Raw genomic sequence first — 24,719 nt, forward strand, 5'->3', positions numbered from 1 at the left:
CCTAAGTGGAGAAAAAGGGGACTCTGGTAATGGTGAATCCTCCCCTCCACTGCCACAAACATTTGTTCTTCTGCCTGCCCCTGTAATCTATACTGTATTTACCCACTTCTCACTGCGGTCTGCACTCTCAAATGGAGTTTACCCACATGCTTATGGACTGCGCTACCTTCATCATTTTCCTCTAAATACCTCCCGTACTTGCTTGCTGGCCTAAAGAAGGCAGCTCATCACTTTCACTCCTCCTTGCCATTTCCAGTGCTGTCACTGACACACATTTTACAGCTGAAGACGTGCTTCTGAAGCCTGTAGCTGCTCCTCAAAGTAGAGAAGCTGATCCACTTCAAAGCAATCGCTTGCTCTAGAAACCAGTTTCTCCAGGCGTCTCCTGATCTCTTCCTCGCTGGCATTCTGCTGTCTGGCTTGCTTGAGATAGCTGTACACGGCCTCAAACACCTCTGCTCCCAGCTTCCCAATGGCAGATCTGGGGACAAATATTACATAAAGGTCAAGTAAAAGTTAATTCACATTATATATTAATACAAGCAATAACCAGTACTGATTTTTTCTAAATGTTGTAGCTACCTTTGATTAAAATTATATAACGATGCACCTTATTTGTCTGTCAGTACAAGGACCTAAAGTTTCCTGGGGAATTTCTCTATGATTGTTTGTTATACAAAGAGCCCAGGAGTAAAAACCTGGCCATAAAGTCATGGTGAAGCATGGCCATCGTCGGCGTTACAAACCAAGCTTCCTTTCCATGCTGAATCTGACATACCGTTTTATCTACAGCAAGCCCGGTATACACACATGTATTATTGCCTCTGCATTTCATGAAAACCAGAAGGAACAACCCCAGTCAGCAGTACGCCAGTGGCATTTTATGTGAACAAACACATTTCAGGATTCATTGCTTTATTTTAGCTTTTATCAAATAACAAGGAAACCATTGTACAAGCCCAGCATGAGCTAACTGACACTTTTTTTTTTCCTACAGCACTGTCCTTTTATCAGAAGATAGATCTGTAATTCAGTGACAAAGAATAGACTCACAGGATCTTAATGTTGATTTATAAAGAAGATCCATGACAATGAACAGCACTTCTTTTTCTAAAAGCAAACATCTTTAAATTCATGTATCACAAGCCACAGATAACATAAAATTTTCCACTCAGTGATGAGTTCATAATATTTTGATGAAAATATGGGAGTAATTTTCCTTCAGCATATCACTATCTGCCTGCTCTGCACACATCTGCCACAGGATTTGTGTTGGTTTCTTTCACTAAATTTTTATATGTTGGAGCAGTTGAGATTTGATTGTCTTTTAATGTCAGACTTGCACATTTTAGGGGTGATGATGCCCTTCACTTAGTTAGATGTGAGCTGGACTGATTGGGATCACCTTTCAGGGACATCTGCAATTTGCACTAAAAAATGTCTTATTTTGGTTAGGTAAAGTTGTGGTAAGCAGCCCTTCCTCCCACTAGTGTTTTGCTAGGATTTCAAGTGTATTTAGGTGGGACGACCATTCCTTTTTCAGGAAATCCATCATGGCATGAAGACCTCTTCAATACAGCTTCTCAGCATATCTGAACATGGTTTCTCTGACAATTTTTTCTTCCATAGTAAAATAAACTAATGGTATCTGAGATTCTAATGCTCTCACATATTTCTCAAGCATTACACATATTGTGTCTCTAGCATGTTAAAACATTGGATGCCTTAACACTTTGCTTGGTGACAAAAAGGAGGTACTAGGAAGTGAACTGTATAGTATTCCAAAATTTCAGCCTGAATAGCTGTGCTCATGTTCCCTTTCCACTGAGTCTCTGTCACACACTGCTTTCTACAATCTTAGACTATGGAAAACTGAGAGGATGGCCCCCAGGGTTGTCCCAGGACAGGAACGGCCTCATTTATCACCCCAGCAGTGAGCTGCCTATTATTTATAAATGATTAGCATGCCTTTACAGTATTTACAGTCTGTACTGTCTCTGATGGGGGCTTTGAGCTGCTCCCCACTTCTGCACACAGCGCGCTTGCCGGCCCGGCCTCAGGCATGAGCAGAGCACGTCTTCAGGCGTGAGCAGAGCACATGCTGCTGCCTGCAGGGCAGTGCCCGCTGCCCGCGGGGAGCTGCCCGTGGCCCTGGGCTCAGGCTGCCTGCAGCAGGCTCCACGGCCAGCGCCGAGGGCAAACGGCAGCAGGGAGCTGGGACATGCTTGGCTTGTGACCATGCCAGGGATCGCCCTTTCTGAGCTGTACAGGAGTAGAGAAAGGAATCAGAGTTGTCTCCTGGTGCCAGCATTAAGGCTTAGCACTCTCATACTCTGCACGTGGGTTCAGAGGCAGCGCTCACAAAACTTCCCAAAAGCAATTTAAATGGTTAAACCTGCACACTGCCCCCCAACAACATCACATACTCCAGTTGTGCTTTTTTTTCTGATTTTGTGCTGATTTTGCTATGCATCTAACACCAGGGCAAGGCCAACTGTTCTAACCTGATAGCATAATTCACCTAAAGGGGTAGCTGCTTTTCAGCTGTGGTCATCCTGTTATTGCTGAGGAATGACATCGTTATAGTGAGATTGCAGCCAGTAAAATTTCCACCTTATGTAAATTCCTCCATTCTTAGAAAACTGTTGTGAAGAATTTTTCTCAAACTCCATTTCATATGAAAGCGTGCAGTTTCCTCAGTAATACAGAACAATTTTATTAGCATATAAGAAAAATCCTGTTGTTTATATATAGTAGGACCTACTGCTGGTAAAAATGGACGATACATCTAATATGGTATCTTTGCCTGAAGGATATCCTAGATGACTGCTCTATCTCACAAGGAGGAAACACATCCCCCCTGCTCTCACTGCTTTTCCGCAGCTCAGTCATACCCAGCTGTGATCCCCCTTTGGCTACACATTACCGCTCCTCCTGGTTCCTGACACAGAGGCGGATCGGGAACTTGGGGCAGAGAAAGCCAAGACCCAGGATCAGAAGCCACAGGGCCAAGCTGGAATCTCTGCGCGTCCAGACCTGACTCAGTCCTGCTTCTTGTAACTAGAAACTGCCCTTTTATTTCTACCAACAGTGCTGTTTAGAGGAAAACTGAAACTGTTGGAAGTAATTAATTCTCAGACACTGGAAATCTGGGGATCAGATTACTGCAGAAAGCTAAGTAGGAATTTGCTTGGCAAATAACGTACATTTCTTCACAAAACTTCATTAGAAATATCAGTGTTTCTCTCCAACAGTTAAAAATCAATATACGACAAGCTATTTTGAAACCACTGCTACTTCACCAATGCCTTAACTGACTCCTCTCTCCCTCTTAGACAAGTATGTTTAATTTTTTGGCAGTCCTGTCTATTTAAAGATGAAAAATTAAGCAAACACATACCTCGGGAGTATTGCTTCTGCTAATAAATGTGACCTGAAGACTTGAATCTTTTCAGTTAAGCTTGGCAGAGCATGCAAATCAGCTGATCTGTATAATGGCTGATACAATAGAATTAGGGGAAAAATGTTCATAGGTTGAAAATTAAGGGGTAGGTAACAAAAATTATAACCTGCTTTTACAAAAGAAGACATCAGGCTCTGTTTGGCCTTGAGAGCTGCATTAATGTGAGTCTGCTACCAGATCATGCATTTTCTGTCACAGAGGCAGAAGTGTGGGATCTAAGACAGTAAATGTCAAACAGACGTTACTGAGTCAATCTATCATCCTGATGGAGGGAGGGGGGAAGTGGCTTCCTGGAAAGCGAGCTTTGCACATTATGGCCCCGATCCTGCACTAGGGGATATTTTTCCATCCCTGTGAAGTCCTACAGAGGCGCAATTATGGATTTTGCACTGCCTTTCTGTTTATAGTTACTTCTATTTCATATGAAATATAGGGCACCTGCATTTACAGTGTTGAAATGGTTAAAAGGCTTACCACCAAACAAGCACCGAGTGCCCATTTACATTCCCATTTGGCCATGTTTTCTAATTTACTGGCATTTACTGTCTTTGTGCCATCTTATAGCTCACTCACCTACAAACTTACTATTTTCCCCCAGAAATGAGCCATCATCTCTTTCTCAGCCAAGACTACACAAGCAAAGGGGATATCTGACATCTGGGATTTCATTACTCTGACAAGCTTTGTGGGCCAGAACCCCATCCCACACCTCCCTAAATTGTTTTTCACTACACTGAAATCAAAGGAGTTACATCAAGCTCTACCATCCAAGGGTCTGACCCAGGATGATATACACTGATGTGCTTAAATGTCATATCTCAGATCGTTCTTTCTTTTGTTTCACTCTGTTACAAAGGCTTAGATATACGGAGGGATTCATTGCTGGCATTTGAGCACTGTGTTTCCTAACCTTTAAGCATCTCATTCATGCAATGAAATTCACAGCTCTGTGGTTGAACCCTAAGCTCCCTGTATAACGCAGGCACCCCAGAAAGGCATCCACCCAAAACAACAGCCCACCACAACTGAAGAAAGGCATATCTTAAATCTGGCACCTGCCTGGCTTTAGTAAAGTTGGGAATCACCTCTGTCCACCCAGGACTTGCAGCAATTCAACATGACCACACAGGTACCCAGTTGTCCCCTTTTATCCCAGGGTCCATGGTTAGAGCATTCACCCAGAGAGCTGGAAACCTGGGGGTAGAAGGAGATTAAAACCCCCACCTCCCAAAGCAGTACCATAATTACCAGTCAGACTGGGGGATGAAGGACTCTCCTTCGCTTTCATTCTGATTTGTATGAAAGCAGATGTATTGGGCCAGAAGAGAATGAGCAATGATGGAGGATAACACTGGATAGATTGGGGACCAAGGATAACACTGGAGGTATGTGCAAATGTTATTTGCATGAAACAGTCCCTGAACAAAATAGTATGAGCAGTCCTTGGAGTCCTTCAGTCCGTGGGACTGAAATACAGGTTGTCATGTGTGAGTGCCCAGAAAGTGTGTTTTCCCACTGCAAACTGCAAGAGATTCAACAGTGAGCCCAACTTCCCTCACTCCTCCTGGCTGCAGAGAGCAGTCCCAATGTTCCAGGCAGAGAAGGCACAGGGCTGGCGACATCCATAGCCTGGAGGCATGCTGCGACCACCACCATATTGGCTGGACAGCAGATATTGCCAGTCATCCATGGAAGCTGTGGTATGAAACAAAATGCCTCTTGCTGCCAGCTTTTGTGCAGCACACAATCCACGCCTAGAGAAAATTAACTGGAACAAGACCCAAAGGCCATAGAGACAGACAGATATCTGATTTGTGGATAATGATGGGGTTTGGGCATGAGATGGGGTCTTCGTTCTATCAAGGGTAAGGTGCTTCTAAGCATGTGAGAAGCAGTATGAATATCAGCAAAATCATAGGCACTTACTGCTTTGACTCACTGCCAGCGCTAGAGGGGAGCTAAATAGGAGCCTTGAGAACAGCAATTTTATACTCAGGGTGTCTAAAAATGTTCCAAGTCGTTTAGTGGATCTGGGCCCAAATGAATTTATCAGGCTATCTGGTGATTTGCAGCTGATTTCCTACGCATCATTGCAAAATTACTAAAATTTGACAATATAATAATGTTGTGTTCTCAACTGGCTGAGGAAGTTGTAAATCTTTCCCTGGGTGAACAAAGAATTTTCTATTATCCCGCAGGTCTTTATTTTGACTGTTCTGCTACTAGCTACATATTAACATTTCCTTTCTGGTCTGGAGATCAATTACAATACACCTACCTTCATGCAACACTGACAAAAGCCACAAAACAAGATTAATGCTTAAGTTTGTGCTCCTCCGTGGGCATTAGCAGCTGGGTTAATATCTCTCAACAGCTTGTCATTGCCTGCCTTGAAGGATAACTATGACACAAATCAGCAGCTAAGGGGGTTTTCAGCTTCTCACTTTCAAATGTCATTCGGCATGATAGCGACTATCATTTAAAACCATTCTGCTCTCCCTCATCCACCCCCAAAAGGGAAGCAGCGCTTTTTGCTCGCAGACAGCGAGTTGTCACTAGTGCCTCTGGGGAGCTGCGGTGTGGTCCGTGCTCCGGAGCAAGGAGAGGCTCTGCAGCTGCCGAATCCCCGCGCTCCGCACAAGTCGCTACTGAGCACACCAGAATAACACCGTGAAAGTCCCTCTGGATCAGGCATCAGCAATAACTTCTCACCTCTGCCATAGCAGGCAACAATCACACGGCTCCTAAGCCAACCACAGAAAATTCAGTTATTTCAAAATACTATTGTAACTCACAGCTACCTCAATGTAAACCTTAAAAAAGAAGCTTTCTGGACATGGAATATCCGTTCCAGTGGGCATTTATTTATCCTTTTGGATGCAGCCAGGCTGCCTGCATCCTACACCAACAAGCATATTGTAAAGTAGGGGGCAAATCTGTTACGATTAGGGCTCAGGAGGCATAAAAGCAAGTGCAAGGATCTTTGAAAGAATAATTTCAGCAGATGTCACTAAATTCTGTTCTCCCTAACTCAAGGGTATCCCCGTGGAGTCCAGCAGTTTTACTTAGGATTCCCATCAATAAATCCAATTCTGATGTGTCCCTGAACATGCTATTTCTAAGCATTAATTAACCTTATATTTCTCTTTAAAACAGTACAATCATGCCACTTTGCAGCTAATCAGTAGTAACATGAATCTTGGTGGAAAAGATTGTTACATTTATCTCCTGAAATGACTCTGCAAAAGAATCAGGAAATTACATATCTTTGATCTCATACAAAATATTGTTTTCTCACTGTACCAGAAAATCTTAGGATATCTGCTACAGCATCCCATGGTTCAGTAAACAAACAGGTTTATCTCAGTTACAACACAAAAGGTCCCTTTCCTCTCAAGTTATCTTCCTGTCATTCGGTATGTTGGCATTACCGACTATGAATGATTAAAACTTCCCTGAAACTTGAAACTGTTCTGGGTTCAAAACTGCATTTGCAGCAAAGCTTGTCTCTTGCTCTATAAAGACCCTTGGAGATCTGCTAGGAGAAGCACATTATAAGTTCCATGATTTAGTTTTTAGGAACTTATTTCTAAAGGTAGGGCAATACCAGCTGTTCAACACTGGGAATGTGAAAAGTACGGCAAAGTCTAAGAAAAGGGCTTATTTAAAAAAAAAAAAAAAAAAAAAAAAGAAAAGAAATTGAAATAATTATTATATAAAAGCTAGTAAAAGAAAATCTGAATTGCTAATATTAGCCCCTACCTTCACCTTCAAGCTGCAATGGACTTTGACTTTCATCATATTATTGCTGAATGAAAATGTCTTCACTTGAAGACACAATGATAATTTTCATAATTCATCCTTAATTACTTCATAATTCCTGAATTAAAGCAGCTTAATTTGATTGCAAACAAATCTCTCTGATGTCCTACTTCAAAGACCTGCGAAATATACAGCATATTTAGGACATGTTTTCCCATGAGCTAAGAAGGATCATATTATTAAAAGCTGCAGACACACAGCTGAAGAAATATCAACAATAATATTTTCCATGCATTTCATTTTCTGAGATAAATGAATTTGTAAAATAGGAATTGAAGCTGACATCTGCTCTTGGAAGAAGCGTGGATTAGAATTTAGAGCTGCTAGTTGAATTCTATCTACTACTATTTTAGAATATAGTTTGTCATAAGAGGAATTTCTTTTTAGTTTTGCCCCACAGGAAAAAAAAAAACAAACAAAAAACAAATCACAACAAAACATGGTCATTTAAATCAAACCTGAATATTGCAATTTTAAAGTCTTTCTATATTAACAAATTTACTGCCAGTACTAAAAATGAGAGAGGAAACAAGTTTGCTTACATAGAGCTATTCTTCAGGAGGTAAGACAGGTGCAAATGATACTATTTAGTGTCCATGAAGAATTACCTGAAACACACTTCCCTGGGCTGCAGTTTCTTTATACACATTCTGAGATTTCCTAGTCCTGCCAAAATTATTTTAAACAACATCCTGGTTTTTAACAGTGTCGTGGCATACAGAGACCCTTTGAAAAGTCATCAGTTTAACTCATTCAGCATCACTGATCAAGATCAAGCAAAAAATCAAGGCACATTTAACACATACGTGTTGCCATTTGCTTTGTTTATCGATGCATTTATTTTAGACGGATGTGTCTGAAGAGCAGCACAATATATAGCTACTTTTTGAATGTGGGCGTGCAAGGATACAGTAGCTGTCTCTGAAAAGTCAATAATTATATAGAGTTCTCATAAGAGTTTAAGAATATAACTGCAATCTCTTTTATTCAGCTGTGTGGTAATTCAGAGTTAATGCTGATTTCCTTTTATATGGCTTGAATTTTGGGGGGGCTCTCTCCTGATTTAGGGTCTTTTACACCAAAATGACAGTTATAAAGCTAACAATTTGCCCATCAGAGAAAGGAAAAGATACAGACTTACGCATTTCAATGAAACAATCATAATATGAAATATTACTACATATATTTTTGCTCAATCCAAGCATTGCCTTTAGCCATATTGTATTAAATGTTACTATTGGATGTAAAACAATGTATTCCTGCATTACCAATAAACCAGTCTCATTAAAAAGCTGTCAACACATCAAGTGCATCAATGGAGAGATCAACGTAGTCAGCTGGTATGGAGCTGGACAATTCTTGATAGAAACATCACAAGCCCCATAGTAATTAACTAACTAAACCTTCAGCTGGGCTTGTGTACTGTACAGCAACAGAGAGCGATGAAGCAGCACTCAGGCACTGAACTATGCTAAACAACCATACAAGGCTATCATAAAAGTAATAATACTTTTAAGTAATCCAATCAAAAAGACATTTTAAAAGTTTAAAAAACCACAACTGCTGTGGATCCTGAGATGCCCAGTTATGACAAGTATATATGTACACATAAAAATAGATACTAACACATACACACAAATAACTCTCAGTGTAAAGGTTTTGTACACCAACCATTTGGGCTTAGTTCACATCTATATCCACTCGAAGTGGCCTGAAGGTAGGTGGATTAAGTCCACAACTTCTTTCAGGTCCCTTTCCACATCTGTAGCCCTGGAAAAAGTTCATAGCACAAAACAGGACTAAGGCCAATTCATGTTTTGGCAGAGCCATACAATTCCATGACTACACCATGCTATAAAGCAAGAAAAGCCATTACCAACAAGGGACAGTAGATCTATGATTTTCAGAAAGGCCTAGAAAGGTTTATGCATTCAGTTTCTTCTAGCTCTTCATTAAAACAAGACAAGCTTCACAGAGCTATTTAGGCATTTAAAGAGGCAGATACAGGTCTAGTCCTTTTATTTTTTCCCCCAAAAGTAAACATTTAATACCTGAACACTTTTCAAAATAGGACCCTGTCATTCCTCTGTCTCAAATCTCTTGGAAAATCAAATAATTGGACATCCAGATGCCTGAAAATATGGCATATAAGAGAGTAATGAAGATTTCTATTAACATTTACAGAAACATAATAATCATAATGTACTATCTAAATAATTTGTTTCAGCTAGTAGATTCACAAATCTAAAACCCAAGATCGCTCTGAAACATGACTGAAACAGAAAAATTGCTATTAAGCTAAAGTGTATTTTTCCAGTTCTCGGGTCCTTTTATTTTCCTGCAGAAAAATGTTAATGTCCAATGTGTTGCCTTAAAACCAAGAGAAAGGTTAGGCCTTACATGTACTAGTATCCTCTGGTTTTGTCACAATCTTTGGCCATGTCTGGCTAACGTAAACATACATGTACTACTGTAAATGTAGTACAGTTGGTTTGGTATCTCCAAACTCTGAGGACCAACATCTCATGCAAACAAGCTGCTCAGCAAGGAGTTTCATTGCAGAAGGAGACAGACCTGTGACAGAGCCACCCCTGATGCTGCTGCACCCTCAGAAGTGGCGGCTGCTCCTTTTGGAGTGATGGCAAATGCGGTGTTTTGTGTCTGCTAACCTCTCCTTCACACAAGACAGTTTGCATGTTGCCCAGTTGCTGGTGTGTTACCCCAGGGGCTATTTTTTATGATACCAACTCTGCATTGCTCACCTCCTTCCACATGGGGAATATGAGGTGTATACTTTAATGACTTACATATACAAAAGAAAGAAATCACTATGTGGTGATTGAGGAAAAATGTGGTAAAGAAAAGAAGGAAAAGGATGGATTTTTCTTACAGACAAGCACAGTATTAGAGTAGCAAGCAGATGATGACAGAAGCAGTATGGGAAACAGTAAATATCAGCAGTCCCGTCAAGGATTTGGTGAATGCCCTTTGCATATTCCCTACCTATATTTCTCCCAAGTGCCTCTGTAAACCTCCCAAGGTCGCAACGCTGCATCTAGTAAACACTGTCAAGATTCTTCAAGTGGTTCCGTATTGAAAATAGACTATATAATTAATGCCGCATGAAAGCATTCTCACATTTGCAAACTATTGACAAAATCAAGGCGCTAGAAAACTGAACAGCTCAATCTATGCATTATGTATGCACAGCACGAGAAACGAGGGAAATCATGCTTTTTGTGCAAAACAAAAAGATGTATTAGTCTAACTCTCCTAATGTTTTGAGTGTTTGGGGCTACCTGACATTTTAAAATGAGTGAGTCTATACTTATAATTTTATGTGTTTTGCTACTGGAATGTAATTTTCAAACTGGATAAAAACTCTCTCTAGTGCTAAAGCAATTATGACATTTCTGTCCACTTAAAAAAACCAAAAAATTCAGGATAACAGAATGGCTCATGGATCTATGCCATGCAGCTCAGCAGAGAAGCTGAAAAAGTTTGAGTTTTCTTTACATATCTACGTAAATTCACAAAATCTTACACTTTATTTTAAGGGGGACATGAGGTTCAAGTAATGTGCAAAATGAGCACCAGGATGAGCATCCCAAGAAAATACATAAAAGTTTAATCGTGCCCTTATAGACTCACTCACTCTACCTACCGAGTTTGTCCTCTATATTCATTTCAAAGTGCATCACAACAAATGTAAAGCTGCTAAGAACTGCTGAAATTATGGCATTGGCAGGTGACATGCTCTTCCCATTCCCAGATGCAGGATGGAGAGGAGCAGTATAAGAGACAGAGGGCCAAGACAGCAAGAGAGGCAGCCCATTTTTCTGTAGAAATGGGGAAGGGCACGGACAATGGGAAGAAGTTGAATGAAGACCCATGGAAAATGCCTGGGGAACTAGACCATCAGCTTCAGCTTCAGCCTTGAGGGGGGACTACTGCTTCTGCTGCAGAGGACTCCTACGCTTCTGGGCAGTAGGCACTGCCTCGCTCACCTTCATTTCTAGGCAGGAGGAGCCCAGGATGCACCCATTCCCGCTTTCTCTCTCAGTTGTTGCCTTGGGACAGCAAAGATGCAGAAGCTGGGAGCATTCACTCACTTCTCCCTGACAGGAGCCAAGAACCAAGTTCCCAGCTTGGTCACATCAAAGCGGGTTCAACTCTCCTAGTGTTCCCAGTTAGTTTTACTGTATTCTCACTTCACTTGCTTGTAAAGCAAACAGCAAAACCAAAATACTTCAGACCTTCCAATCTGGGTCTGGAAGGTAACTGTGCAATTATCTTGAAACGGATTAACAGTAAAAGAAAGAGAAACTCACGGGCTAAGATGTTTAATGTGTTTCTGTAGTGAGCTCATTTAGCCCTAAACAATTAAGAGCTGGAGACTGGCCTTTAAAAATGAGGCGTGAGAAAGACTGTAACAAGGAGGATGGATATGTAAGTAATATTTTGGCTTAGCTCATGAGAAGCAAAAAGCTATAGTTATGCTGTAAGATATCTTGGGATAACCAGACAGAAACTATCACCAGAAAATGGAGTGTTGAACAGAACAACTGTGTTGTGTGTAAGAGGAAATTTCATGCTCAAAAACATTTCACGATCAATACCTTCAAGGATACTGTCTTCTATTCGTCTGCAAAAAACAGTCATAGCTCAGGCAATGTCAATAAACTTCCTTACCAATTCTGTCTTTTGCCTGTGAGAAGACATCTTATTCCTCATGCATGTTTATAACATGACACCTTCAACATGACAGTCAATGGCAATTAAAATGTCACTGAAAATTTTTTTTTATGGAAGTCTAAAAACCCAATTAGTTTTTCTATATTTGTTGCTTTTGCCTTCACCTAAAGTTGCCCTCAGTGATGTTAGTAACAAAACCAATTTCAGTAGGCTCAGAGCTGGCCCTTAGGAAGGTCCACCCCATATCTAATAAAACACTAAATCAAATAATCAGATTCTTTACTCCAATAGTTCAAAAATGTGCAGAAATAAATGCACAAGAAGTCTTCTATACTTTAGGCATTTTTAGGACTACTTATCTTAAAGAATATCCAGTGCCTATTCAATGACTTCAGCATGACCTTTCTTTCTGAATTTTTAAGATAAACGATGCATTTGATGCCAGCGTCACAAGCACAAGAAGCATATATGCATACTGCTCATGAGTCTAAACCAATAGTGTTATGAGCATTCACAGGAACAGAATAAAAATATCACCAAATGCCTTTTCACCATGACTTCTGAAAGACGGCTTTACTTACACTCAGCAGGTGATGATGAAGTCTTTTGCCTGATCATGGTATGCTGCTGTGTGTAAGACTTCAGGGACTGACTAAGAGGTGCTTACTGCTGTGCTAAAGGATTTTAATTTACTTAAAATTTGGGGCATAAAAGCCTTTTCCTTTTACTGACATACATTTTATTGAATTCTAAACTGCATATTAAAGTTCACGGCTATTAAAATGACTCATCGTATATATTCATGGATACCTCCACAAAGGAGCACAAAACGCTCTGTACTAAGTTTTTTTCCTTCATTTCCTACGTTTTTATTTCTCTTTATATTTTCTAGAAAGAGAGAACAAGAAATACATTCTATTCCATAGCTATTCCATTATACAAAAACTAGCTTTACTCTGTAAAACACAAATCCTGATTTTACAAAGCCCAAGAAATGAATTTTGACTACAGTGCTGAAGAAGCTTCAAGGGGAAGTCTCCACTCACTGGGCACCTGGGATACGAATACTACATAATATAGGGAGGTGCAATTGTGAATATAGCCAACTGCACCAAAACCCCTAATAAGGCTTGTTCTTGTCCACAAATTTTTGCACATACTTTTCTTACTTCCCACCTTCGCTTCCATTTTAGATCATGAAACCCTGCACAGACTTGAGATGTCAAGCATGCATCATAAGACTTTCCACAGGCTTCTGTGCTTCTGTCAGGCCCTTAATTGTGGTCAAATTGTGGCTGAGGTGGTCAAAAACTTGGAAAGAAAGGCCTCAGAATAGGACAGAGTAAGCTGAAAAGAAGCAGAAAAACTTTTTCAGCTAGAGATCTAAGCAAGTTGGAGACCCAACTCCCTTTTAATGTAGATTTTGACGTCCTCAGCCTCTTACAAGCTATCAGTGCTGTTAGTCCAAGCCTGAAGAAAGCTTTGGGTTCGTCTACCAAGTTTTTCTGAATCTGGCAGAAAACAAGGTAGTGTTTGCTACAACGACTCTTCTAAAGCCTTTCCTTAGGGACAAAGCCAATCTTTCAGGCAATGCATACTGCCAAAGTTTCTGACATCTTGTAAAGAAGACTTTGACAAGCCATATGGACCTCAGGGGAAAAAAAAAAGAATAGGTGGTATAACAACTTGATCTGATGGTGAAAAAAAAGCTTTGGCTTGAGGAGTTGTTCTTGAAGAACAGCTTGGTTCTCTTCCGAGATGCATAGTTGGAAACTCGCTATAGGGGAGCATCGGTGGAGCTGAACATTAGGTTTTCCTTATGGATCTCTCTGGTAAAGATAATTTGGGTCTGGATAGCATGTGAGAGTACAGCTTCTCACGCTGAGGCATGCACCGAGTTACCCAGTACCATGGACGAGAATCACCATGAGAATGAGATGGTGGCCAGGACAGAAAATACCAAGAAACGGCTCCTCCTGTTTCCTGCATCTAACATGATTCCTCGGCCTAAAATCCTAATATGAGGAATATGAGTCACACAACTCTGATTTATATATTTGCTTGACTTCCCACTGTTAACATGCAAGGCTGGGAAGGAACATAATGAGAAAAAGCTCAGATAACCTTTGAGGGAGCTAGTTCAAGAAACAGAGATTTCTTACCAATGCTGCAGAAGATCCCACCAACATGCTTAGCACTGAAGCAGAAATTTTTGCAGAGAGAATGAACTCCACTTGAAAGGTAAAGTTAAATCTCTGCTGCTATAAACTTTATGATGAATACTGATACCAACTATAACAAACCACAAATTGTTGTCGCAGGTGATTTTATCATGACTTTTACTGAGAGGCCAGCAACTCAAAATGCTGGAACAGAGTGCAATGGGAATTGGAAAAAAGATGCCAAGGAAAATATTCAGGGACTGTAGTGAAGGAAGCTGGTGACTGAATCATAAACACTATCAGGCTGTCTATAGGTTAAGCCCTCAGCTTTTTTTTTTTACTTAAAATAGGAGAAGACAAAGGACTCCTACCTACCGTATTCAAGAACAACCCTGGCTTCCTTCTACATTCCTGTAAGGACTTTTAGCACAACTTCCCTCTCACATGAATATAGGTATAAAGCCCTGCACAAGAATACAGTAGAAGCTATCTAAATCGTCACTCTGACAAACAGCAAGTCTCTCTACTGTCAAAGAGCACATTCAGTGCAGCACACTGCGATGACTCAAGCAATGAGCACATCACATCTTGTCAAGTGACTGTCCTGCTGCAGTTGTTTGCAAGCCCATATCATTCATGTGTGTCAATTAAAAATGGCTAAAAGGTCTTTTTGCTGTTAGACTCCGTGTTATTTTACATGAATCTACCATTTTTTCAGAACTAATGAAAGAGTTTCCTTCATTAATGTTACTTGTAATGTGCAGGCAAAATGCTTACTTTCTGAGCCATTCGTGACACAAAAGAGTCTCCCTCATCAGAATTTATTGCTGTTAGTGTCTGAAAATGGCATGATCCCAAACCTTTATACTTCTGTTTCTATAGTGACTTGCCACCTAGACAGATTTCACTGCACTTCCACATTGTCTCCACTGCTCTTCCTTTCTGTTTCCTCATAAGAACTCCAGCTACTCAGTTTCTTTAAGACAAAACCCCCACATTCGCTCTTTCATTAGAAGCTGTCAACTAGAAGACCCCACCGTAAGTCTGTGGTTTCCCGAGTAAAACGGAATAGCAAAAGTTTAAATCATATTAGCCTTGCCTAAGTGGCACTGCTGTGTGGGTGAAGTACAACACATCACGTGAAGTTTGCTAAGGGATGAGCAGAGCAGCTGAGGCTTCATGGATCATTCTGCAGCCAGATGTACCTCCTTCTTGCCACTGAACATTCCCCCACTGTGCTCAGTGGGCAGATTGGCCATGTGTAAGACACTGCAAGGATCTCCTTGTGTATGTGTGTGCTGGGTACTGCGCTCACTCACTTGTCTCTTAACACTCTAACTTCCAAGGAATTAACATAATCACTCAGCTTTACATATTCAGAAAATGACAAGGTCATAGTATGCTTAGGAGAAAGGGCAATAACCCGAGTAAATATTTTGATAGACTTCTTTAAAGTAGCTATTATAGTGCACAAAAGGAGATCTGTGCTTTATTTACCAAAACACCCCCAAATAAACACAAAACATACTCCCCCCTTAATTTGTTCTCTTAATGAATGTAACTTGAAAATCATTCATGGGTATGGTCGGCTGGAAGCTCTGAAGATGCCGGTTGGGTGGGTCTTTTGGCCTACAGACCCAGCTGACCCTTCTCATTCAGGAATGAAATGACTAGGAAAGTGTTCCAAAACCAGGAAGCCTAATGCATTAAATGTGAATTACTGCAGTTAATCAGGCTTTTCATTAGCATATGGCTAGTTTATAAACTATTCTGAAATGTGACATTTTCAAAGGATCATATAACAGCTCTTCCAAATTTTTCAGCATTTCACCACCACTACGTGCTTATCCTATCAGAACCAACAAACTGTGAAAACCATGAAACAGCACTGGAGAAACAGAAAGAACCAAGTGATTTAATCGTACCTCAGCCCTAAAGGCAATCACCATGAAGTTCAAATAGTTAAGGTTTATCCTGTAACCGTGAGAACACAAGGTGAAGCCTGTGAGACTAGTGGGCATTTTGACTAAACAACCTCACCTTGCAATTAGTTAGCACAACATGATGCATTTTTTAATTTTTATAAGTACTTTCCATGAGTAAATCTGATTGGTATTTCCCTTGAATATACAGTGCATTTGGCACTGTAGTTTGTTTTAAACAATGATTGGCATCAACACTGCTGTGGTTACATTAATTTTCTTTAGGGGATTCACTTAAATAACTACTAGTATTAACTGTTTGAACTTATTTGTATTCTGGTAACATCCACCATATTGTTGGCACTGTCCACCCACACAAGAGAAAACTGCCCTTTTTTAAAGAGTTTTCAATCAGTTGAATGTTGCAATGCTGCAAAGAAAATTTGATTTCAGAAATAATACATAGCATTATGATTATCAGATCAGTACAATAAATCTTGGAAGGACAGAAATTACTGAATCAAGATAAAAGCTCAAGATACATTAACCAGTACATTCTCGAAAGGAAGCACAGGTCTTTGTTTTATTAAGACACTGAAATCTTTATTAATAAAGCTGGGGTTTCAATGATGCTGAAAGCAATTAGTCAATGAGTTTCAAAGGGAGCTGCACATGTAAATTCCTCTGTCTCATTTGAAAATCCCAGCCAACAGCAGCGATCATGTTTGGTTTAAATCATCATATCATCATGGGAAACAAATCCATTAGTCTTTCATTCCAGGCAAGAATGAAGTGTGGGTGAGGAGCAAACATGGTGGGAACATGGATATCTGCAGGTGATTTATGGGTATGTGCTGAGCTAATAACAAAAGCAAAGTTCAGAACGACACCGACAGCGGTGACGGCAAACTAGATCCTGGAAGGATGACAGTGATTGTGCAGATTAAGAGAAAACAATCAGAAGTGACAGTCAGTCTTCATCATCTGTGGAGGCAAGTAGGCATCCAGTCTGTAAAGAATACCTTACCATCCACTTCTTTTTGCTGAAGGGATTTTTTGGGGTGGGGAAACAACACAAGGCTTTCTTTGCTATGTTCTGCAGTTTTTCAAATCCATCCTCTTTGTCTGAATATTGGTAAGACATAAATATGCTACTTACTCCCTCATGCGTTTCAGTTTGGTCTCAGCCATAGTGCTGTTGAGAGCTCTGAATCCCTGGGGCACCCCTGGAGACACTCCGGTGACAGTCCCCGAGCCTACAAATCAATGCAGACACATAACCTTATTCACCTTCATCCCCTAAGCTCTGTTGCAGAGTCAAGGGCAGTCAGAAGAAGGAAGACTATTCCTGTTTCTCACAAGGTAGTGCCACATTAATTAAAGATGAATTAGATTATTAAATGCGCATTAAGGGCAACTCCTTTCTGAGGGACAAGTAGTTTTATAGCTTAAAGGCACCAGAATTGTAACAACAATTTTCCTTCTGTGTAGCATACGGGAATCACATTACAACAGAAAGAACAGTCACTTCAGGAAGTGCCGGGACAGATAAATATTCAACAAAATGAAATTTGTTTAGACAGTACATATTTTCCTCCATTGTTCTTGCACTTATTTATAAGAGCAAGAACCTTCTTTCTAACAGGCAAGTCTCTCCTTTAGCTTGATCATTACTGTAAACAGAAAGTATTTAACTTATGACACCACTTTTCCCTTCAGATGAAGGTACTTTTAAAATGTACGTGTATATATATATAAAAAACCATATCCGTATATGTAAATACGTATATATATATATGTAAGAAATATACATATGCATGCACACTCTTTCTGTTTACAGGCCTCGTGGTCTGTTGCAATATTTAAGGACCTAATACTCAAAGACCTCCCTGGTACTCATCCACAGGAACACTGAAGTGCTGAATCACAGAGGCCTGTCAGGGTTGTCAGCTCAAATATCCTGCAATTTCACGTTGCCATTCCATTACACAAGTCCCTGCTTAATCTAAGGAATTTACTTATTTATTGCCCTACTGCTCCCATTGCAAGGCAATTCCAGAGCCTCACTGTGAGCTGGTGGCTAAAATCTCTCCTAATTTCCCCAAAAAACATCTTTATTGGCCAGTTCCTGCTCATTTTTCTCCTGTGCCAGTCCTTTCCTTGGGCTTACTCCGTTCTTCCCTTTCCTTTTGCGTATTCCTTTCATTTGCTTATAATTGGAAAAAAAAAAAAAAAAGAACCTACGTCAGCTTTCAATTTGCTAAGCCAAACAAAGCAGCTGCTTTATTTTCTTGCAAAATATTTGGCATTAGGATTTCACTTCTCAAAAGAGGAGAACATATATCATGGTGGAACTACATCCTGCATAAATGTGTGGGCTGTGGCACACAGCACCCAGGTTCTGGAAGGACACGGGAGGGCTCTTCATAGGACATGTACAAGCCAAAAGTCACACAAACACGTTAACACAATGCCTTGTCTAAATGAACATGCTCTCCCCTCCTAGCAGGGGTTTTTAGCTTGGACTCAGCTGGGGTTTAGATTGGATTGCATTAACATTGATCACATACAGCCAGAGGGAGCTTGCAGCTACCTTCCTGCTATGAGCAGTATAGACACCCTCGGAGAGTACTGACCGCTTCCCTGGAATGCATAATCACGGCTTTCCCAGGAGTTAAGCTCCTATGTCTTACATGATTCTAGATCCTGATCCCATAAGGTTGAATACTGAGATTAAAAATTCTGTCATGAGGGATCCCACTGAATCACTCACAGTAAGTGTCCGCTGGATTCAGAGCTTTGCTGGATTCAGAAGATAGGAAACAGGAATGGAGAGAGACCACAGAAGAAATGGATTCCTGACTGTTATCTGGCTATGGACAAATTATTTGACTTTTTAAAACATTTTCCTAACTTCTCTTTACACTTAATGGCTAACAGTTGTCTGGTACCTAAGTATTACAACTGAGGTATAGTTAACATCGTTTAAAAGATGAAAAATTACAAGCTCAGTTCTTACTAGCAACCAATAACTTCACCCATCGATGCAAAAAAACATTTCCTGATCATTTACTGTAACACTACACATGCATATGCATACATTTTTTACATGAGGTCTGTAAGCATTCAATTACTTTAGTAGCATTGGAAAATTCAGGGTGGCCCTGAGGAAACCCCAAGCACTGTGCAAAGCAATGCTCATGACTTACTAGGTGGCACACTCCTCTTTGAGTTGGTGTAGAATTAAGGTCCAGATGTGGGGCTTTGGGCTTTGAAAGCAATAAAAAATGGATGCCCTGAGCACCAGTGGTCTAAGGGAAATATAATCTTTGTGTTCTCTTAAGAAAGAGTACATTTAACCACGGACCTCAGCTAAATTCTGGTATTACTAATATTACAGGATCTATCACTATAGTAAGAGCTCAGCATACTCTTTCTGCTTAGTGGGTTCAATCTATTTATTGCTACAATATCTCCTCCTCCAACATTTCATTATTAAAGACATCCTTCTTGTTTTTTTCTGGGATTTCAAGCTAAATAATTTGTACTTTGTCTACTCTCCACATTGGCAGTTGGCCAAGCAAAACTTATTCTCTACATGCAAACTAGTATCTATATTCATCTCCATTAAATATGATTTTCTGGGTACTATGAGGCAGCTGCAAGGACTACAGATTGTAGGATGCTGCAAAGGTGTGGTTAGTCATAAAAAAAATGAGTTCTCAAAGAAAACTGGTAAGAGCTTTTCACATTGTTGCTACAAGCCTCAAAAATTTTTCCTGGGGTGATTCATAACCCACACCAACTTCTATATCAGAGGTATTTTCTTAGAAGCAGTTACTTGATTAATAATATCTTTTGCACCCTGCTTTCAGCAGTTTGCCTAACCATACATCAACACAGAACAAGGAACTATCCTTCTTCAAAAAGTGGCCAGATAACTGCATTTTTTATGCAATATATCATTCTGGATTCATTAAACAAAATTAAACGAAACAACAAGAGCACTGACTTTTCAAAACCAGTTATTGTGGCTTTCTAAATGTATTTCAAAGACGAATACTCTCCCAGCATCTAGCCCAGTACTGCAGAGAACAAAAGGGAAAAAGGGAAAAAGATCTTTGTTCTCTCAGGTCATGGAGCACCAGTTTGGGGCTCTCACTGCATCCTTCCTATTCTGTTGAAGGGAAGATGAAAAGGATCTGTAGAGAAACAAATCCTCTGGTTGACATTTATTCACAGGTACTTACATTTCAAATGGGTGATTATGATTATCTGGTGAGACTTTTCATACATTATGGTCCAAAGGCATTCCTACCAACATTTCTGCTAACAACCCAATAATTGGTGATAGACAACTACGGCATCTCTTGGTAAGCCATTATGTGTTGTGAAGCTATTATCTCCACTGAATCACAGAATTTTGGATTTTTCTTCAGCTTTGACTGCTACATATGAAATCCTACAATGCCTTTTTCTACAAGATTAAAAAGCTCCTCAGAATCAGATGTATTTTCCTGAGTTTACACACAATACAAAGTGACCCAACTGCCTCTAACCTTCTCCTTCTTTAAGCTAAGCAGATGTAGTAGATTGTAAAACCTGTTTTTCAAACTTTCTTTCATTTTTCAATTCTTTTCTGGGATCTTCCCAATTTTTCAAACTTTATCAGCATGGACTATCTTATTTCAAATATACTCCATATGGAGCTGAAGAGCCAACCCAAAATGAACCTTGTACCACACTAAAGCACTGGTATTCACAGTGACTCAGTGGGAAATCTTGAGGAGAAAACTCAGTTACTTCAAAAGTCCTTTTACCCTTCAGTAAGTACCCTTTCACTTCAGTATAAACTGAGGTTTATACTAAAGAAACTCCACCTGTGGAAAAACACTGTATATTTATTGCATCCTCTTTATCACAGCCCTTGCTGATACAAAAAAAGTTCTAGTTTTATTCTACTCAGATGTTCTCTAACATCTGCTTGAAATGGCACATAGCTTTTTCACAATACCTTTAACAATGAAAGACACTACAAGAAATTCTGGCCAGGCCTGATTTGTGCATCTGCCCTATTATTGCCATGAAAACCATACTGTTTTCAGGAGTAGCTGTGATAATGATGTTGTAGCTCTGTAGCTCAGTAATATAGTGTTACCACGGCTAGTACCAGGCCACATGCCTGGACCTGAGTTTGCAAGGCTTCAGGCTTTGTCTGAACTTGTCTTGACCTGCCAGGAACTTTGATTTAATTGCTTAAGCTGTAACAGCAGTTCTTCTAATGACCTGGTAGTTGTGGCTATTTTGTTTTATTTCCACTTATTTTTGTATTGTACCACCCATATTTTTAGATGGATAGTAGTATTCTGTGTACAATGACATATTTATAACTAACTAAATTAAATTAACATAGAGAAATACAGGCCTGGTACAACAGCAGATGCCTTGAAAAGTGGGGACAAAGAATGAGGTCTAAAGGACTAAGGGCATGGGATGACGAGAGGTGAAGCACAGGCTGGCACTGGCAATCCTATGGCTATAACCAACTTGCTAGTGATCAGTTAAAAAAATGCAGACATGAAGTGGACATAACTAGGTTTAGGGGCAACAAAGAGAACAAGTATCTAACCTATGTAAAATGCACCATATACAGAAAATTTTGATGTAACATGAATTTGCAACCCAGTGAAGAAAAAGCAAGGTATAAATGAATGTTAGCAAATGCATAAAAATGATCCCCACTGCAAAGTTTCAGCACACACTGGTCAGAGATTTTTTTTTAATGATTAAAGCACAATTTAATTCTTTAATATAATAATTTAGAAAGGCATCTTCTTGTTCTTAATACTTAAAGAAAAAGAGGAAGACAAGATCCTATTTAATACTAAGATTTTTTTAAATACCACTGTCTGTCTGTGGCTTATACTCTGGCTTATTCCCAGAAGCCCTCAAGGCAATTCCTCTCTTTCATTAAAATAACAAAATATTGAAGCATAGAGCTAAATTTTGTCCCTATTTCCACTTCTGCCACAGCTTTGATTACTCCCTTTCATCCTTTTTCTTCTTTGGTTTTCTCTTCCCATCAGTCCATGCTCATGAGCAGGGGTGAAACAGAGCTCAGCACTGGAGGAACATCTACAAGGAGGGTTTCCCAGGCTTCCCCTACATTCTCGTGTCAGAGCCACAAGATAATACTGATTCAGGTTTGTCCCGACTGAGTGAGTGTAAATGAGGCAGCTAAACAAGACTGCAGTTCCCACGGGAGCCTTTGGGAACTCAGCTGGGCTTTCATGCAACCCACACGCAGGCTGCTGCTGGCACAGTTCAACCTGGTGGTCTTCAAGGACAGTGACTACACCAGCCTCAGTAAATAGCCTTTTTTCATTTAAGTTTTCTTTTTAGCTTTTAAGTAGAACACGAGAAACCAGGGTTTCAAACTCTAAATTTATAGAGAGAACTTGCAGGAAATTTTAGGATTAAAATTCAAACTTAAATTCTCAGTGATTTTTCTGTGCTTGTAATGAGAGACACTAAAATAAAATAAATATTACCCAAACCTGGATCATCATTTTAAAAAAAATTTATAAAGATTTTAATTCATTTTCTCTTATTTTTACCAGTACTAGAAACTATAAAACAACCTACATATCCTTAAATATTTTCCTCTGGAGAAAAGACAGCAGAAGCCAAGTTTTTAAAAGCTTTTGTTATAATATTCCACACTTCTGACCATCATGCTTTATGGCTCTATTATTTTCAACAAAAGCACTTAACTGTGTATGCCTTTTCTTTTGGCATATTTATACTTCTCTGCAGTAGATTAAGGAAACAATTTTCAAGAAGATCACATTTTTTGAGTTATTTTGTTGCAAAATGGAAATAATTGGACTGTGATGAATACAGACTGCTAATAACTGCTTCTATTGCATTTAAAGAAGAGACATCATCTTACCCAATGAGCTATTATTCAGGACATTCTCCAAATACTTGACCATTGCCTCGATATCACTGTCCTGTGGATAAATGAAATAAGGAGTAGCATTAGTGTGAGCACAAACTTAAATATAAACACTAAGTACCAGAGGTATGATCCCACAAATGTAAAGGATATCACTTACACCAGTGAGTGTCAACACTAGACTACAAAGAGTTTACAATACTCAGGACTTTTTCTGTGTCTTCTTCTCCTAAAACACAAGGCTTGGGAACGATGTCATATATAAACAATTATTTATGTCAGATTCCTTGCAGAACACAAGTGTGAGAGCAACTGTGCATGGAGTTTAAAGAAGATATCTTTACTATGGAGGGTGGTATGCTTTTATCATCAGTTAGTCCCAGAATATCTAAACCAATATTACATTGAAAAAGGCAAGTATGTACTTCTTAACTATGCCAAAATTTCTTATGCTTATGATAGCTGCCCATTGCAAATTAATACGTTTCATGTAATTGCATCTACTTACATACCTAGTAAGAACAACTAATTGAAAAAAATTAATTAAGAAGACATTTTAGCACTTTTCTATTTCAAGTATTCTGTTACCAGACAAATGATTAAGTTTTGCCATGATGCCCTTCCTGTGAAATGTTGTTTGTGTACGCAGATGAAATTTAAAGATCTGGCCATTGAGCAATGATTGTGCTCCAGGAAGTAGATCACAATTTTATTAAAGGCCAAGAGAAACTTGGACTCTGAGTTTCTAGAAGCTGCTGCTGTATGACATTTGACAATATGCCATTTCTTGACTATTTAAAACTGAAAGTCAAAATCATGACCTTGCTGAAAAATCTGCTAAAAATCTGTATTTTAAAAAATATTGAGAAGCCTATGGTTTTAAAATCTAAAACACTGAACTAAAAAGAAACAATATTGACCTCAGCTTCTACAATAGACAATCTGCTTTATATTTCTCTGTGATCTTACTCAAAATGCTCATTCTAAGTTTCTCAAACTGAGGAACTGCCAGTATACCTTAACAGGATAACAATAATTGTTGGCAATGACTGTTAGCTGGTTACTGACCTTTTGGTGCAAGTGAGAGCTGTTATGGATGAGCATGATCTAACTTCTTATCACCCTAAGTTGTTTCATGGGCTTATATTTGAAACAGGCTCTGCTATTTTAGCTGAGGCTTGCAAGACGGGACTCAGCTTCTTGGTTGGCCATTTCAACAGATATAACCCAAAGGCTCATAGGTCTGAAGGAGCCTCTTTGCTCTTTTGGAGCAGCCTGTGGGGTCCTGGCTGGATAAAGACAGCACCAAGGTTTCCAGTTCTGCAGCCCATCCAAAGTGCCTGAGTTACCTCAGATGACCAAACTAATCTGAACTTGCTTAACTGGGGCTTTTCCCAGTTAGCAGTAAAGTGCCCAGGAAATGCTACAGAATGCATTACATTTACATATACAATATATGTTGAATATTGAATTAAGGCAGACTTAATATTACAGATATAATTTCTCTGTATTTGTAAAGAAAACAAAAATTAAATGAACCTTTAGGACTTCATTAAAAAGTTATTAAATATTTTTCATTCAAAACTAAAATTTTATATTCATTTTCTGCCAATATAAATTTGTAATTATTTTTATTTTCATTATCGCTAACAGTTAACTGCAAATCTATAGACACACAGACAAAAACATAGTAAATG

General features: G+C 39.5%; 1 protein-coding gene across 1 annotated transcript in view; it reads right to left on the bottom strand.

Moving 5' to 3' along the window:
- Positions 1-276: 276 nt before the first annotated feature.
- Positions 277-24,719, bottom strand: part of NEK11 (NIMA related kinase 11) — a gene marked incomplete at both ends in the record, with an annotated part of 94,802 nt that continues 70,359 nt past the window's right edge. Inside the window, 3 exons of the mRNA XM_082309479.1 lie at positions 277-481; positions 17,224-17,320; positions 23,017-23,077. Coding sequence (XP_082165605.1) covers positions 277-481; positions 17,224-17,320; positions 23,017-23,077 — 363 coding nt within the window. The remainder of the gene's footprint in view (positions 482-17,223; positions 17,321-23,016; positions 23,078-24,719) is intronic.

Source organism: Platalea leucorodia (assembly GCF_965183815.1).
Source record: "Platalea leucorodia genome assembly, chromosome: 1".
NCBI classification, from domain to species: domain Eukaryota; kingdom Metazoa; phylum Chordata; class Aves; order Pelecaniformes; family Threskiornithidae; genus Platalea; species Platalea leucorodia.